The sequence below is a fragment of the Wolffia australiana genome, chromosome 5 (assembly GCF_029677425.1).
Source record: "Wolffia australiana isolate 7733 chromosome 5, ASM2967742v1".
NCBI classification, from domain to species: Eukaryota; Viridiplantae; Streptophyta; class Magnoliopsida; order Alismatales; family Araceae; genus Wolffia; species Wolffia australiana.
In genome coordinates, this window is record NC_135839.1 from 1,966,126 (window position 1) to 1,982,123 (window position 15,998).

The 15,998-nt window shown below is 44.1% G+C and overlaps 2 protein-coding genes across 3 annotated transcripts; one reads left to right on the forward strand and one right to left on the reverse strand.

Annotated features, from left to right (window-relative positions):
• The first annotated feature begins 1,865 nt into the window (after positions 1–1,865).
• Positions 1,866–15,285, forward strand: LOC144703033 (Peptidyl-tRNA hydrolase family protein). 2 transcript variants are annotated; one of them, XM_078575108.1, is made up of 9 exons: positions 1,866–2,230; positions 2,317–2,401; positions 2,479–2,546; positions 3,211–3,261; positions 3,365–3,438; positions 4,268–4,326; positions 4,403–4,479; positions 6,256–6,415; positions 15,045–15,285. In XM_078575108.1, the coding sequence occupies exons 1-8, from the start codon at positions 2,018–2,020 to the stop codon at positions 6,370–6,372; spliced, it is 744 nt and encodes a 247-aa protein (XP_078431234.1). In that variant the 5' UTR covers positions 1,866–2,017; the 3' UTR covers positions 6,373–6,415; positions 15,045–15,285. The 2 variants fall into 2 exon arrangements, with proteins under 2 accessions (XP_078431234.1, XP_078431233.1); XM_078575107.1 differs by having other exon boundaries at positions 1,867–2,230; positions 14,974–15,285.
• On the reverse strand, positions 8,859–13,802 carry LOC144702949 (uncharacterized). The gene is made up of 7 exons (XM_078574977.1): positions 13,383–13,802; positions 12,753–13,316; positions 12,246–12,705; positions 10,303–12,165; positions 9,929–10,243; positions 9,505–9,873; positions 8,859–9,451 (listed from the first exon to the last, which is right to left on the reverse strand). Exons 1-7 carry the CDS (start codon positions 13,800–13,802, stop codon positions 8,859–8,861), a joined length of 4,584 nt encoding a protein of 1,527 aa, XP_078431103.1.
• Positions 15,286–15,998: the final 713 nt, after the last annotated feature.

Consider the following 15,998-nt stretch of genomic DNA (forward strand, 5'->3'; position numbering starts at 1 on the left):
GGCCTTTGACTCTAGCTTGCACGTGGACCTTTTATCGAGCCCTTGTGTTTTGCTTCGAGTGGCGCTCGCTAGCAGCATGCAAGCTTGAGCTCTTTGTGCTTGCATTGCCACGTTTGTAGGGCTACACAACACTCATTAGAAACAAATTATTTATATTTTCTTCTTCCATTTCTTTCTTGAAACTTGACTCCTACCCTGCAAAATATATAATAACATACTAGAGAGAGTTCTTTTTGAAAATAACCAGAGAGAGGAATTAAACTCATTTAATTTAATAATATTTTAAACACATTTTCAATGAGAATTAATGGGCCTATAAATTAAGTAAAAATTATATAAAAATATCTTTTTTCAACCAGATGGCATTATTTAATGCATGAAATGAGAATTCTAATAGAAAATGAAGATAATATCAGTAAAATGTTCCAAAAATGGCCTTAATATGTGTATGCTTTGATGACTCATTTTGGGTTCAACACTAAACAAACCCCTTTGATGTATTCCTGATGTTATCAGGAGGGACTCAAACAAGTGAGCTATATATATATGTATATATATATATAGAGAGAGAGACAGAGAGAGAGATAGATATAGAGACAGAGATAGAGATAGAGATAGACATAGAGATAGAGACAGAGACAGAGATAGAGATAGAGATAAATATAGATATAGATATAGAGATAGAGATAGAGATAGAGATAGAGACAGAGATAGAGATAGAGATAGAGATAGATATATAGATAGAGATAGAGATAGAGATAGATATAGAGATAGAGATAGAGATAGAGATATAGATATAGATAGAGATAGATATAGAGATAGAGATAGATATAGAGATAGAGATAGAGATAGAGATAGAGATAGAGATAGAGATAGAGATAGAGATAGAGATAGAGATAGAGATAGAGATAGAGATAGAGATAGAGATAGAGATAGAGATAGAGATAGAGATAGAGATAGAGATAGAGATAGAGATAGAGACAGAGATAGAGACAGAGATAGAGATAGAGATAGAGATAGAGATAGAGATAGAGATAGAGATAGAGATAGAGATAGAGATAGAGATAGAGATAGAGATAGAGATAGAGATAGAGATAGAGATAGAGATAGAGATAGAGATAGAGATAGAGATAGAGATAGAGATAGAGATAGAGATAGAGATAGAGATAGAGATAGAGATAGAGATAGAGATAGAGATAGGGATAGAGATAGGGATAGAGATAGAGATAGAGATAGAGATAGAGATAGAGATAGAGATAGAGATAGAGATAGAGATAGAGATAGAGATAGAGACAGAGATATAGATAGAGATAGAGATAGAGATAGAGATAGAGATAGAGATAGAGATAGAGATAGAGATAGAGATAGAGATAGAGATAGAGATAGAGATAGAGATAGAGATAGAGATAGAGATAGAGATAGAGATAGAGATAGAGATAGAGATAGAGATAGAGATAGAGATAGAGATAGAGATAGAGATAGAGATAGAGATAGAGATAGAGATAGAGATAGAGATAGAGATAGAGATAGAGATAGAGATAGAGATAGAGATAGAGATAGAGATAGAGATAGAGATAGAGATAGAGATAGAGATAGAGATAGAGATAGAGATAGAGACAGAGACAGAGACAGAGATAGAGATAGAGATAGATATAGAGATAGAGATAGAGATAGAGACAGAGATAGATACAGATATAGAGATGGAGATAGTGATAGAGATACATATGGAGATAGAGATAGAGACAGATATGAAATAGAGATAGAGACAGATATGGAAATAGAGATAGAGACGGAGATAGAAAGAGGTAGAGATTGAGAAAAGTGAACTATTAAGATAAAGGAAGCATTTATAATTCTTAATCTTATAGGGACAGGTAAGTCACAACCAGAGCACATATCTTCCCCTTCCTTCTCCCGTCTCTTCTACTCCCAGACTCTCAATCCAGCGAAAGCTCGTCAGCAGTCGCAATTCCTCTCAAATTCCACTTCTTAGTCTTCATAATCTTCACACAATTTCATGTTGGCCGCGGTTTCTACTGTTTCTAGTTCCACTCTCTTCTCAGATTCTCGTCATTCCCTTTGCAATCGTCGTCTTCATCACCATCGCCGTGCTGGATGGAAGGTGCTGGCATCGATACCGGAAGTAAACGGGGGTAGAGTGGAGTACACGCCATGGCTGGTCGTGGGGCTCGGAAACCCCGGGAACAAGTATAGCGGCACCCGTCACAATGTGGGTATCTCGAGTTTACTCCTGCTCGGGCTGAATTTTGTGAAAGTAGCTCTCCCGATTATGTTTATGATCTTTTTTGTAATCAGGTTGGTTTTGAGATGATTGATCGGTTCGCTGTGGAGGAGGGTATCACGATGAATACTATTCAGTCAAAAACGTTGATTGGAATCGGTGCGTTCGGGCAGAATTAGATTCAATGTATTTTTCTCGATAAATTATGACCGGTTAGGGTGTTAAAATTGACGCAGGTTCGATTGGGGAAGTGCCGATTCTGATCGCGAAGCCTCAAGGGTACATGAGCTTTAGCGGAGAGTCGGTAAGAAATACGTTTAATAAATTATTACCGATCTTAAAAATCCTAGTTTTTTTGCTATTTGATTCTTGCATATGCCTCCCATCTATGTTCTTGTTCGCTCTGAGAGTTTATTTGCCCTTTTATTATAGAAATTTGGTTACAGATGCAGTCTAATTTTTCAATACTTGCAAATTTTAAAATATTCGTTTGTAAGGTTGAAGAGACACTGTCAATACTGAAAATCCGAATATCAGGTTTCTTGTAGCCCTCTAGGAACAACTTTAAGTCGTGTAAAAACTTTTTAAAACAATAATTTTATAGAATTATCTTGAACTCCGTAAGTAATTATTTGAAATGTTCGAGACAAGATTTCATATCTGGAAGTTGGAAAAACAGGAGGAATTTGGTGGTTTTATTTCATTCTTCTCTGTAATCACCTACTTTTTCTATCATATGTTTTCACCTCATGCTAGAAATTACAAATACTTTCTCAAAATTATCTCCTGGAATTTTCAGATTCGAGCTGAAACGAGTTTTTGATTCTTCTAGTTTATGATAAATTTATTTGTTTGTCCTGTGAGATGGATTTTTTGACATGCGTTATGTCCGCGTGACGCCTTTTTTCTCCCACGATGTGGAATCTCTTATGTATTCTCTAAAAGTTTTGTGCTTCTGTCTCTTAAAGGTGGGACCTCTCGCTGCTTATTATCAAGTTCCTCTTCGCCACATCTTATTGGTATTCTCGGATTTCTACTCATTTAAAATATTTATCTATATATATATAATTTCGTTAACTATAGTTCTTTTCTCATATAAAGTTGGCTTTATATTTCTCCAAGGTTTATGATGAAATGAGCCTTCCCAATGGTATCTTAAGACTTCAGCCGAAGGGTGGGCATGGTCATCATAATGGGTACATAAAACCGAGCCTTTCAGTTATATTTCTCAAAATTAAATTATTCACATTCCAATTGAGAGATAATCTGGCTTCGATCTGTAATCTTTGCCTGTCGGCTAAAAATTATTGGTAAGAAAAGCACATGATAACATTAACATGTTTTGTATCCTCTTGAGTTGTTGTACATTCCATTCTTAAAATTTCCATATTCGGTCATTTATTCTCTTGAAAACTCTGGAACAATAACCTCATGCATCAACTTATGGATATTGATTTGTTGAAGGTTTACTAAGAATGCGTTATTCCTCCAACAGAATGATGGCAAATCACCAAGAATTGTAGCACGAATGCCCTTTGATTTTTATTTTGAATGAAACGAATGCCCTTTGATACCAAGAAATGTCAAGAACTGAGTAGATGAGGTCGTGCAGTAGTGTAGTACATGGAATGAAGTAGTAAGGAATAGAAGAGAAGGAATGAAGATTTTCCCTTCATTAATATATCTTATTTTTTATTATGGTTAAAAAGACAATTAATGCCATTTTTCATCTGCAACTGTTCTGCTTCTGATCCTTTAATCAGTCATACTGTCTTACGAGTGCGCCTAGAATAGTTTCTAGCTGCAAAACGTCTTTATCCGTGGTGTTGTCTTTCTGGAATATGTTATCGCCAAAGATGCCTCGTACAGTTTGAAATTCATTGAGTTTCAGGGAAAGCTTGCATAGATATTGTTTTTCTTATCTGCACGCCCCAGATACTTGAGATCATTATCTGCCAGATAAATAAATATGTAAATTCTGCGTGTATTATATAAATTAAGTTCTGCTTCTGTCCGCTGGTACAGGTTGAAGAATGTGATTGACCATTTGGATGGATGCCGTGAGTTTCCTCGGCTGGCAATTGGTGAGGATGATGTGCTAATAATCCTACTTCTCCTTCTGTCTACATCCTATGTAAAGAAGGCTTGTGAATATTGCAGGTATTGGTAATCCACCCGGTAAGATGGACATGAAAGCATTTCTTCTTCAGAAATTCAGCCGGCAAGAGCGTGAGCAGGTTTTGTATCTAACTTCCTCTCATTTAGTGAGGAACCCCAGCCCTTACTAGGGGTATTTTCATCATTTTACTTTTTAGTATTTTTCCCTTTAAATGCCAGTAGTCGCCCCAGTTGATTAGAGGCTGGGAGATCCTCCAAGAGGGGATACATGCGCTGATCCAGGCCTGTTGTCATTTCGTTTCTTTTATTTTCTCTCTCTATGTCTCTCTCTGTCCTTCTAATATCGTTCCCGATGGAGGCCCCCAAGAGGTATCTACCACAGAATGCCAATCATGTTTGTATTTCCTTATAAAATGCAATGTTTTATTCTCAAATGAGATTTGATACGTAGGATCGTGAAAAATGTTGGCTACACCAAATTCAATTGGAGAAAAACTCCTTTTGGGTGGAAGATAACATCTGCTGTCACAATTAGGTGTATTATTGTAGGGAACCCTCTAGTTAGGTGAACCTTTTCGTAGGGTTTGTATACCTGCGAAAGGTTGAGAATCTTCTATTTTGGGCTAGTTTGATTTGTTCTCTTCTCTATATCTGAGTAGGGGTATTATTGTAAATTTCCAATGTGATTCCTATCCTTTCATTTAGAAGAGCAGCGTATCATTGTAAATTATCTTTCTTAGGGTTCCTATCCCTATGAAGGGTTGGGAACCCGCTAGTTTGGGTTTGGTTTTGTTTCCTCTTCTCTACAACTGAGTAGGGGTATTATTATAACCTCCTAAGGTTTCATATCCCTTTCTTTCATCAGCTCCAGTTATTTAGCCCATAACTTCAACAGAAATCATCAATTCATTTACTTTCAAATTACATCTGATAGGATCTTCATGTTCTTGATCATCAATTCGTTTACTTGTTGTAATGTATCTGATACGACCCTATAACCCAAAGGGTATCTTTGGCATTTTATCCCATTAGGGGCACTTAAGTTATTTGATGTTTTTAGATAGATTGCTTCTTTTCTCTATAAATGCATGTAGGCGTCCTTTTAGGAAGTCCGCCATGAATTATGATATGATCGGTCTCTTGGCTCACTCTTGATCTTCTCTGTGTCGGTCCTGTCTCCTTGAACATCCAATGGTCCCCTACCCATGTGATTGTCTCACCAGATCCTTCCAACCCGATCCCTACTGTTTGCCGATTGGTTCCCCTCAAGTCTTTGACGTTCCTCATCCCCGCAAAAGTCAACCCCGCAACACTGGTTCAGCTGGCTCATCGCAGGTTCATCCCAGCCTCCTCTGTTTGACCCCTCTGCTCATTCCTGTTCTACTCTCTGACCCCTGGAACATCTTCTCTTCTCTTCTATCTCCCTTCCACGGCACAAGCCTACATCAGGTTCCATATCGATATCAAAGAAGGCTTAAGCAAAAAGCCCAACAGTAGGGAAGTTTGCCCTCGCAACACCCTTTTCAATAAACTACTAGAGCAGAACCTTTTCAATATTCTGGAAACTAGAGTGGTTGGAGCAACTAGAGGCGGGAGAAGCGGGAAGCCAGTGTGGCCCTAGGAAGATTATATTGGGGAATCCAATGATTGTCTGAAGTCTCTCTCTTTTTCCATCCACTTCCTGGATACAATTGGAGACTGATTGGTTCGGATTTGGAGTTGGGTTTGATTGCATTTGACAATTCTTTTCAAGATTTCATTATTGATGCCGATTTACGTATCAAGGATTCTATCAGAAGTTCAGCACTTAAGTTCAATATTTTTGGGAGTTAGATTTTGGAGTGGCCTTCAAGGATTCATCATTTCTGTTGTCGTTTGGTTCTGTCTCCATGCAGATTGACGAGGCTCTTGAGCAAGGTGTCGGGGCTGTTAGGACTTTGATTCTAAATGGCTTCAACTCCAGCATAGAGAGATTCAACTTGGGGCAGAAGTACAAGTACAATAAAGTCTGATGCTGCCAACATTATCAGATTCCTTAGCATGTTGGAATTCTTGGTGAGATTTTCTTATTATACTTGTGCACTTTATGTTTTACGTCAGTTGTGAACTTGAGCAATTATTTTCATTTCTCTTTAAGAATTAGTATTATTCATTAATTTTATATTTGAAGCTGAGGTTCATATTTTCTTTGAAAAAGTTGCTCTTCTGTGTAAGTATCGTGCTTTTAATATTTATTTGCAACTGATCTTTTTGAACACATTTTTAATTATTTATTTTCGAAATGTTTTTTTGCAAAGTTTGGTCGGGTCTATTAGGGCCTAAATGATATCATGTCTTTGCATCTCACCTTACATTCAAGATTGATGCGAAATTTAAAACTCATGATTTTTACCGTAAATTTTGACGCGGAGGCATCTGAAGTAATGTGATGGGTCCGCAAAATTTGAAAGTTTAACATTACAAGTACAGGTCTCAACATATTTTTTATCACTTCAACTGAATTAAAATTGATATTTGACTGTTTTAAATAGGTTATGCGATGCAATTTCTCCAGGCATCAAAAGGTTCACGCTTAAGGTAGTAAAACGAAAACGTCCAAGATCATGATTATGATACGACTCTGCCACGTACATATCATAGGTCAAAACGTCGCCGGTCAACGAAGTAGCCGTGGTCAACATAGAAAGACTATAAATAAAGCATCCAGGAGGGAGAAGGCTGTCTTTTGGAAAGTGTGATTTCAAAAGCGGGCTGGAGCGCGGGAGAGTCCCAGATCCAGAGAGGAGGAAGCGTCGAGAGCGACATTCCTATTTCCCTTTTCCTGTTCTTCTTGCTCTCTCTTCTCAAGGAATATTGCCATTTCTATTCTGGAACTCATTGCTAGGTTTGGATCTAAAAGAAAGTTGTTGGATCTTGGAAATCGATTTGTCTCTTCGAGTCTTTTCCAGATCGGAACTACATCACTGGTATCAGAGCTATACGTTCTTGGAAGCACCACTGGCGCAAAATCGGAATCTTTTCAGAGGCTATTTTTGATCTCAGATCTCGACAACCCCTACCGAGATCAATCGCAAGAAGATCCAGGACGCGATCAAGAAAATTCAAGAACCTTCTCGATCTTGGCCGCCATCACCGTTTCGTTTTGGAAACGAATTGTTCCTAAACTGCCAGAGCTCCTCCCGGATCTGCGATTGCTCTACCAGATTCTTGTGGCACAGTCGTTGTTCGCTGACATCTGGAGAGCCACATCAAGAGTAAAGAAAGTAACAGCAGAGTCCTTGGAAGACAAGAGTAAAGGTGGTCGAACTGAAGTCAACTGTCAAATGGATCAAGATCCAAGAGTGGAACAAAATATATTGGAATTTCAGAGGCGCACAGCAAATGTATTAGACCATGTAATGGAGCAGATTGCCTCCCTAAATCTCAGGCTAGAAGAGCTTAAACAGGCACCCTCTGCTAGCGAAGATGGAAATCGGCATCCTCGAGTTCAACCAGTACCACCGGTTGTTCATCAAAGGTCAGAATTGAACTCTCAATTTAAACGCGGTGATCTGCCGATCTTCCAGGGGAGTAATGCAGAAGGGTGGATCGTGTGCGCTGACCGCTTTTTCTATTTACATCCAATGGACGACCAAGATAAGTTGCACTTAGTCTCTCTGCACCTTGATAATTCTGCCCAAAATTGGTTTGTTTATACAGAAAAAGAAGTTGGATTCCGAGATTGGGAAAATTTCAAATTGTTGTTTACTAACTGCTATGGTATTTCATTCTACAAGATGTATCAGGAATTATTCGATGTACGTCAAACAGCTTCAGTTATCGAGTACAGGGATGAGTTTGAAAAGATTTTATCTCAATTGCCTAAAGTAGCTTCTGAAACCAAGGAGCATGCTTACCTACATGGGTTAAAACCTGAAATCCGCACTGAAGTCAGAAGATGCAGACCTTTTGGACTACAGGAGATGATGGATTTATCAGTTCAAGTTGAGATTGATCTGGGAATTTTGTACACAGCATGGCAGAATTCTCCAGTCTACTACCAGCCTCAACATTATACAGGATCATCAAGTGGACAGAGCAACCCTTTTTATCACACGAATCCACCAAGGGCTCCAGCTCCTCTGTTAAGCTCTTCAATAATTTGTGATAGCTTAACAATGCCTCGCAATCCACAATGTCTGAGAAGATAGAGAGAGAGATAGATCGATAGAGGGGAGAAGAGGGTAGGAGGGGTTGACGATGCCTCCGAGCAGACGGGATAGACAACGCCTGGGCGCGGTCTGGACCGTCCTCGAGCAGGGGTGGACGTCTGCAATGAGGAAGGTCAGATGGGCCTTTGAGGAGGGGGAGTGCCAAGCACGTACCGTGGTCAAAAAGCCTCCTTTTCTCTCCTTGCTGATGAGTTGAAATAGACTCCGCTACTAGGCCCCCGACCTGGGCCTGGGCCCGCGTTCATAGATGCGGTGACGGATTGCATCAGGACTCCCTCCCAGGGCAATCAGCTTGTCCTCAAGCTGAAAATCTGGGAATTGGTGGCGTAGGCGGGCCGCAGCTTCCCAAGTAGCTTCGAAGTCGGGTAGGCCGGCCCAATGCATGAGGACTTGGAGTCCTTGGGCGGAGGGCTGAAAGGCTGAAATGTGCGAGGGAGCGACTTGCCATTCCTGTTCTGCCGTGAGGCTTCGCGGCAGTGGTTGTGCCCAGTCCGTCTCTCCCGCCGCCTTCTTGAGTTTGGGGCCAATTTCTCGTTCGGAACACGGGCAAGGGATCTCATGTGGTAGTGCTTCAGCTGGAGGAAGACCAGTTCTCCCACTTTGAATTCCACGTCCCGACGATGGCTGTCGGCTGCAGGTTTCATAATGGCTTGTGCACGCGACAAGTGTTGACGGAGTAATGTCAGCATTTGATCTCGTTCTAGGAGAAGATGATCTAGGTCGTCCAAGGGTGTTGCGGGGCTGCCATGCCGTAGAAGCGTCGGAGGCTCGCGCCCGTAAACTGCCTTGAAGGGTGACATCTTGATGGCTGCATGGTAAGATGTATTGTAGCTCAGCTCTGCCCAGTGCAACCACGAACTCCACTTCTTGGGTTGATCACCTGCAAAACAACGCAAGTAAGCTTCTAATGAGCGGTAACCACCTCGGTTTGACCATCGGTTTCCGGGTGATAAGCCGAGCTGTGATGTAGCTTGGTCCCTTGTAGCTTGTGTAGCTCGGTCCAGAAATGGCTCAAGAATATGCTGCCGCGGTCCGAAATAATGGTGCGTGGCGTGCCGTGGAGCTTGACGATCTCTGTGGTGAACTTAGAAGCCACGTCCTTGGCCGTGAAGGGGTGACCCAAGCCGATGAAGTGTGCATACTTGCTGAGGCGGTCGACCACCACGAAAATGCAGTCCACTCTGCCTGATTTGGGAAGACCCTCCACGAAGTCCATGGAAATGTCTTCCCATATTTGCTGGGGAATCGGGAGTGGTTGCAAGAGCCCCGCCGGGGAGAGCGACAACGTCTTGAACCGTAGGACTTGATGTCGCGTTTCATTCCACGCCAGTAGAATTGGGAGGCCACGTGCTTATACGTCTTGAGGAAACCCCAATGACCCCGATGACCCCGTCGTGAAGTTCCTTCAAGATGAGCCCGATTTTTGGCGACCCTGCTGGTAACACTAGGCACCCGTCATGGAATAACGCTCCGTGAGACAATTTGTACTTGCCTTGGCCGTTGGGATCCTTTTGTAGCTTCTGAATGATGGCCCGTAGATATGGATCACTATCCACCTCTTGGTGCAGGCTTCCCATATCCCCCCACGGCGAGAGAGATACCGCGCATACGGTTGCGTCCGGGTCGTCATTTGGCGAGATAATGCGTCGGCCACTTGGTTCGAAGTCCCTGTCTTGTATTGTATGGAAAAATGATACCCCATCAGTTTCGAAAGCAAATGATGATATTCACCTTGGATCTCCCGCTGCTCCAGCAAGTGTTTGAGGCTGCGCTGATCAGTGCGGATGATGAACGGGCAGAACATGAGATAATGTCGCCATTTCTTGACCGCCAGGACCACGGCGACCAGTTCCCTTTCGTATGCCGATCGGGTGTGGATGGTCGGGGGAAGTGCCTTGCTGAAAAAGGCGATTGGTTGTTCTTTTTGCAATAGCACCGCGCCCACTCCCACGCCCGATGCATCGGTGTCGATTGTGAGGGGCTGAGCGAAGTCGGGGAGAGCCAATACTGGCGCCGTCGATAACGCTTGCTTCAATCCCTTGAAGGCCTCTTGTGCTTCCTCTCCCCACTGAAAATTGCCTTTCTTCAGCAGTTGTGTCAGCGGCCATGCCTTGGATGCATACCCCTGGATGAACCTCCGATAATAACCGGCTAATCCCAAGAACCCGCATAGTTGGCGCAGAGTTTGAGGGCGTGGCCACTCTCGGATGGCTTCAATTTTCGCGGCGTCCGTGGCAACCCCCTTGGCAGAGATCCAGTGGCCTAGGTATTCCAACCTCGACTGCGCAAAGGAGCACTTCGTGGCGTTGACGCTGAGACGGTGTTCCATCATCACTTGTAGCACCGCCCTTAGATGTGCCTTGTGTTCACTCCGGTTGCGGCTGTAAATTAAGATGTCGTCAAAAAAAACTAAGACGAACTTACGGAGGAAGGGCCGGAAGATCTCATTCATCAATGCTTGGAAGGTGGCTGGGGCGTTGCAGAGGCCGAAAGGCATCACCAAATATTCATAGCGTCCTTGATGAGTGCAGAAGGCGGTCTTCTCGACGTCTTCTGGCTTCATGCGGATTTGATGATAGCCCGACTTGAGGTCAAGCTTGGAGAAGATTGTTGTGCCATGGAGCTCTTCCAGTAACTCATCCACTACTGGAATGGGAAAGCGATCTGGTACTGTGATGCCATTGAGAGCTCTGTAGTCCACGCAAAAGCGCCATCCCCCTGTCTTTTTCTTCACGAGGAGAGCAGGACTGGAAAATGGGCTGCGCGACGGTCTGATGATGCCCGCCGTCAATTGCTCTTCTACCAGCCGTTCCAGCTCATTCTTCTGTAGATGAGAATAACGGTATGGCCTGCAGTGGATCGGCCCCTCTCCCGGACGCAGCGTGATTTGATGATCGCAGGCTCGGTGGGGCGGTAAGGTCGTTGGCGCTTGGAAGACAGTCGGAAATTGCGCCTTGTAGGGCTCGCTGTCAGCCTGCGACCCGGTCTCCTGCGAGATCACCGAGGAGGTTATGGCAAGTTTGTATAGCCCCATACCTATTGTCGCCGCCCGCTTGCTGCTTTTGGAGTTCACGGCTGCTTCAAGCTGCATCTCGCTTGGATCTCCCTTCAGCGTGTGCCAAACTCTGTCGGCCTGAAATCGTAATAGGAGCAGGTCCCATTGCGTGGACGTCCATCCTAGGGTGCGAAGCCACGCAAACCCCAGGATGACATCGAGGCATAAGTCTTGAACTGGGTGGAAGGAGACGACTGCAGAGTATGCTTGAATATGGAGGGACACGTTGGGCCACAGCTCTGCCCCATGAGATTGCCTGCTGTCACCATAGCGCACGCAGTACGGGGTCGTACGTTGTCGCCTCAGGCCCAGCCTGCGAGCCAGTCCGTCGTCGATGAAATTGTCGGATGCCCCCGAGTCTATGAGGATGGTGACTTCTCGGTCATGGATACGACCCTTGAGCTGAAGAGAATGCGGCGCAGACATGTTTGTGACTGCTTGGGTAGTAAGTTTTCTGAGATTCCGTGGACTATCTGTCATAGGACTTGGTTCGTCCTCGACCTCCACTTCTCCATCCGACAGAATTCCGGTTGACTCGTCTGTATGCATCACGATGGAGACGTTCAACGTCTTACGGCACACATGGCCCGGTGTAAACTTGTCATTGCATCGAAAGCACAGTCCTTGCGCCTTCCACTGGCAATCTCCTCCGCCGTAAGGCGGATCTGGCGGGGTACTCGCGTTGGAAGGTTGCCTCCCTGCACTCCCCCTAAGGAGTTGGGTGCTGTGAAGCTCCTTGAATTGTCTCCTGCTGCCCGTTGAATTACACTGCTCCGTCTTGATGCTGTCATCTCCAGTTGCTGAAGTAGCTTCTCTGCTTTGAATGCACAGTCAATTAGTGCTTCGGTAGAGCGAGGCTCGCGCCTATCGATTTCTGCTTGTAGGGACGGTTTCAATGCAGAGTATAAGGCATGCATGGCGGTTTCTTCGGAGATCTTGGGCAAGTACCCAATCAGATCCACGAAGGTAGAGACCACCTCGTCACCGTGCCCTTTTGATGCAACTTGAACAGTTGATGGTAGACCTCCCGTGGTTGCAAGCCGAAACGATATGACAGTTGCCGTTTGAAGTCTTCCCAACTGACGAATCCGGCTCGGTCATCTTTGAAACAGAACCATGCTGACACCTTGCCTTCCATGTACGACGACACAATCCGAAGTCTCTCTGCGTCTCGGGCGGGATACGCCCGGAAGTAGTGCTCCACATGCCGCAACCAGCGTTCCGGATCCCCTCCCGTGAAAGACGGTATGTCTGCAGTCCGGTGGTGATGGGACGACTGGTATTGCCGATTATCCGGCCGGTGACCTCTTCGTGCTGGTCCTCGACAATTATACTCTTCCTCTTCGTCATGGTCGGACTCCGATTCCCCCACGAAGGGCCCTTGGTCGTGGCGGGGCATCACTGGCGGCAAGCGAGGCCCCGGCCTCGGTTCTCGTGGTGGGGGTGGCTCCCTTGAGTGTCCCCGGCGGAAGCCGTTGGCGCCCTCCGGTCCCAAGCCGCACTCTTGTAGCGTCAGGCGGGTTCTCGGTGAGTGAGGCCGCCAAGAGAGCCCGTGGGACTCTTCGGCGGAGACCCGACGGTATTCCCACCCAACATCCGGGGGTGGAAACTCTCGTACGTCCTTGGAGCAGCCCACCCCGGCCGTGGCAAGTTGACGAAAGTCGTCGGCCGAGAGGTCTCTCGGACCGCCCTGTAAGTCTTGAGTAAGGGGCTCTCAGCGGTCCGCCCGCGGGCCTCCAGCACTTGAGTGACGGGCCGGGCCGGTCATCAGTGGCCCCGTCTGTCCTCCTCCTTTGAGTGGGCCGATTTGCTTAAGGCGGGCCCGCTCGCGGCGAGAGAGGGACGGGTCGGCCCATGGGTCGAAAGCCGGCCCGCTTGACCGGTCTGCGTACCCTGCGCCCGGCCCCGTTGGGTTAGCCGAGAGGTCGTCGGCCCTGGCGGCGCCCGCCCTTTCTCCTTCATTTGGCGGCGGAGGCGGGCCTGACGGAGGCGGCGGCTGTACCGGTGGTGGCTCGCGCGGCAAGGGGGCCGTGTGCTCCTGGCCTTGGGTCGGAAGTAGAGGGCCCGAAATGGGCAACTCCGGCTCCTGCCGTGGCATACGGTGGTCTGGTCGTTGCTCCAATGCAAGGAGCAGTCGATCAAACTTTTCTTCCAAACTCTGGAGGCGGGCGTCCATCGTCTCCTGGGAACGGCTCTGATACCAATTTGTTAAGCTCCAAGGACTTCAATAATTTGTGATAGCTTAACAATGTCTCGCAATCCACAATGTCTGAGAAGATAGAGAGAGAGATAGATCGATAGAGGGGAGAAGAGGGTAGGAGGGGTTGACGATGCCTTCGAGCAGACGGGATAGACAACGCCTGGGCGCGGTCTGGACCGTCCTCGAGCAGGGGTGGACGTCTGCAATGAGGAAGGTCAGATGGGCCTTTGAGGAGGGGGAGTGCCAAGCACGTACCGTGGTCAAAAAGCCTCCTTTTCTCTCCTTGCCGATGAGTTGAAATAGACTCCGCTACTAAGCCCCCGACCTGGGCCTGGGCCTGCGTTCGTAGATGCGGTGACGGATCGCATCATCCTCCCAGGAGTAATCCTAATATGGCGCAGACTCAACATATCCCGCTGGTGCATCCCAACCAAATCCAATCAAGACCTCAAAGGAAGAGGAATCTACGCCTCACTGATGCTGAGTTCCAGTTACGAAAAGAGAAAGGGCTTTGCTTCCACTGTAATGACAAATTCTTATCGGGACACAGATGCAAGAAAGATTTGAATCTCATTCTAGTATTGGATTGAGCTGAGTTTGTGGAAGAAGCAGATGATGAAGTTGACCTAATGAACCACTGGTTTCCTAATGAAGTTCAGATTGGAACTACATCAGATTACTGGTTTCCTTTAAAATTATAAATAATCTAATAGTCTTTATTTAGATGAAAGAAAGCGAGTAAAAAATGAGAAAGATTTGAAGTGAAATTAGTGGAGAAGAGTGAAGTAGACATAGAACGAGATTTAAGAAACAAAAGAATGTACCTATATATGACTCTCTATACTTATTTGATCGGTAATTATTTCTGAAGATTTTTTTGCGAGTGACTATTTCATCCTGTCTATAGTAGAACCTCAGTCAACATTTCAACAGAGCTCCCGCAGTTGACGTTTTTGACTCTGCTGAACCTCTTTCTGTTGACATTGTGTCAGATTAGTTGGCTTGGTATCCCAACCATTAATTTATTTGAATAATTACAGCTTTACTGAATCATAATGTTTTAAGACATTTTCTTAGCCTTATAAATGATCTTTTTGATATAGATGAGGCATTGAATTTTCTTGGCCTTCAACCTTTTGTCATGTAGCTTCAAAGAGAAGAGAATTATTCGTGATGAGGCTTTGAAGTTGGAGTTGAACTTGATTTGGTTCTATCCAGGCTTGACCTCAGCTTTACTTACAAAAATCAAGATGTTGGCATTGACCTGGAGAGCTTTCTCTCTGAAACGAATGAACTGGAGAGCTTCAAATGCAGCTGGAGAGGTTCTTCAGACCAATAATTTCTCCTGGATTAATCTCTCTGGCATGCGATATTTTTGTTTAGATTTAAGTATTTTTACTCAGAATACCAATTTAGCTCTGTCAAAATACAACCGACATAAAATATTCCTTTTTACTTTCACCTGGCTCAAAATACTTGCATTCAAGTAAAGAGATGTTCGTTTTTTCTTATTTTTAGGAATTTATCCAAAGTTCAATTGATTTAATTATAGTTATTTAAAATAAAATATGTTATGATATATTTAATATTTAATCTGTTGATGTATATGTCTACCAGCTGTAATTTTTTTAAATAAAAGAGTTCTCAAAAACTGATAAACGGAATTTTTAATGACAAAAATTTCAGCCTATTCACTTATTTTAGTGCATTATAAAAAGTTACATATTTTTTTGATGGGGAAAATGCGGAATATGAGTAGGGATGTTTAAATGTGCATAATTTGTTATCAACAAAAATAAATGGAACAAAACAAATATAAGTTGCATAAAATTTTAGCTTTATTTTGTGTTGTTGTGTGAAGATACACTGACCCAAAAAGTGCCAACTTTAGGCAAATGAATATTTCAATCCACAAGAACAGAATCCCAATTTTAATTAAAACTTTATATCAATATAATGTTTCCATTCAGTAGTTTATATCTTCAATTTAACGCCCACACGATGGGAAATAATCCCTGGATCCATTTGAAAATACTACGACCTAAATAGAAGTACATGGCTACTGAAGCCCTAATGATCTGCCCTGTATTTTCTATGTCCCACTTCTGTGTTCATCAACTGTTCTTCATTTGAAATAGGAAAACTACAAGATTTTCTTCATATGTATCGATT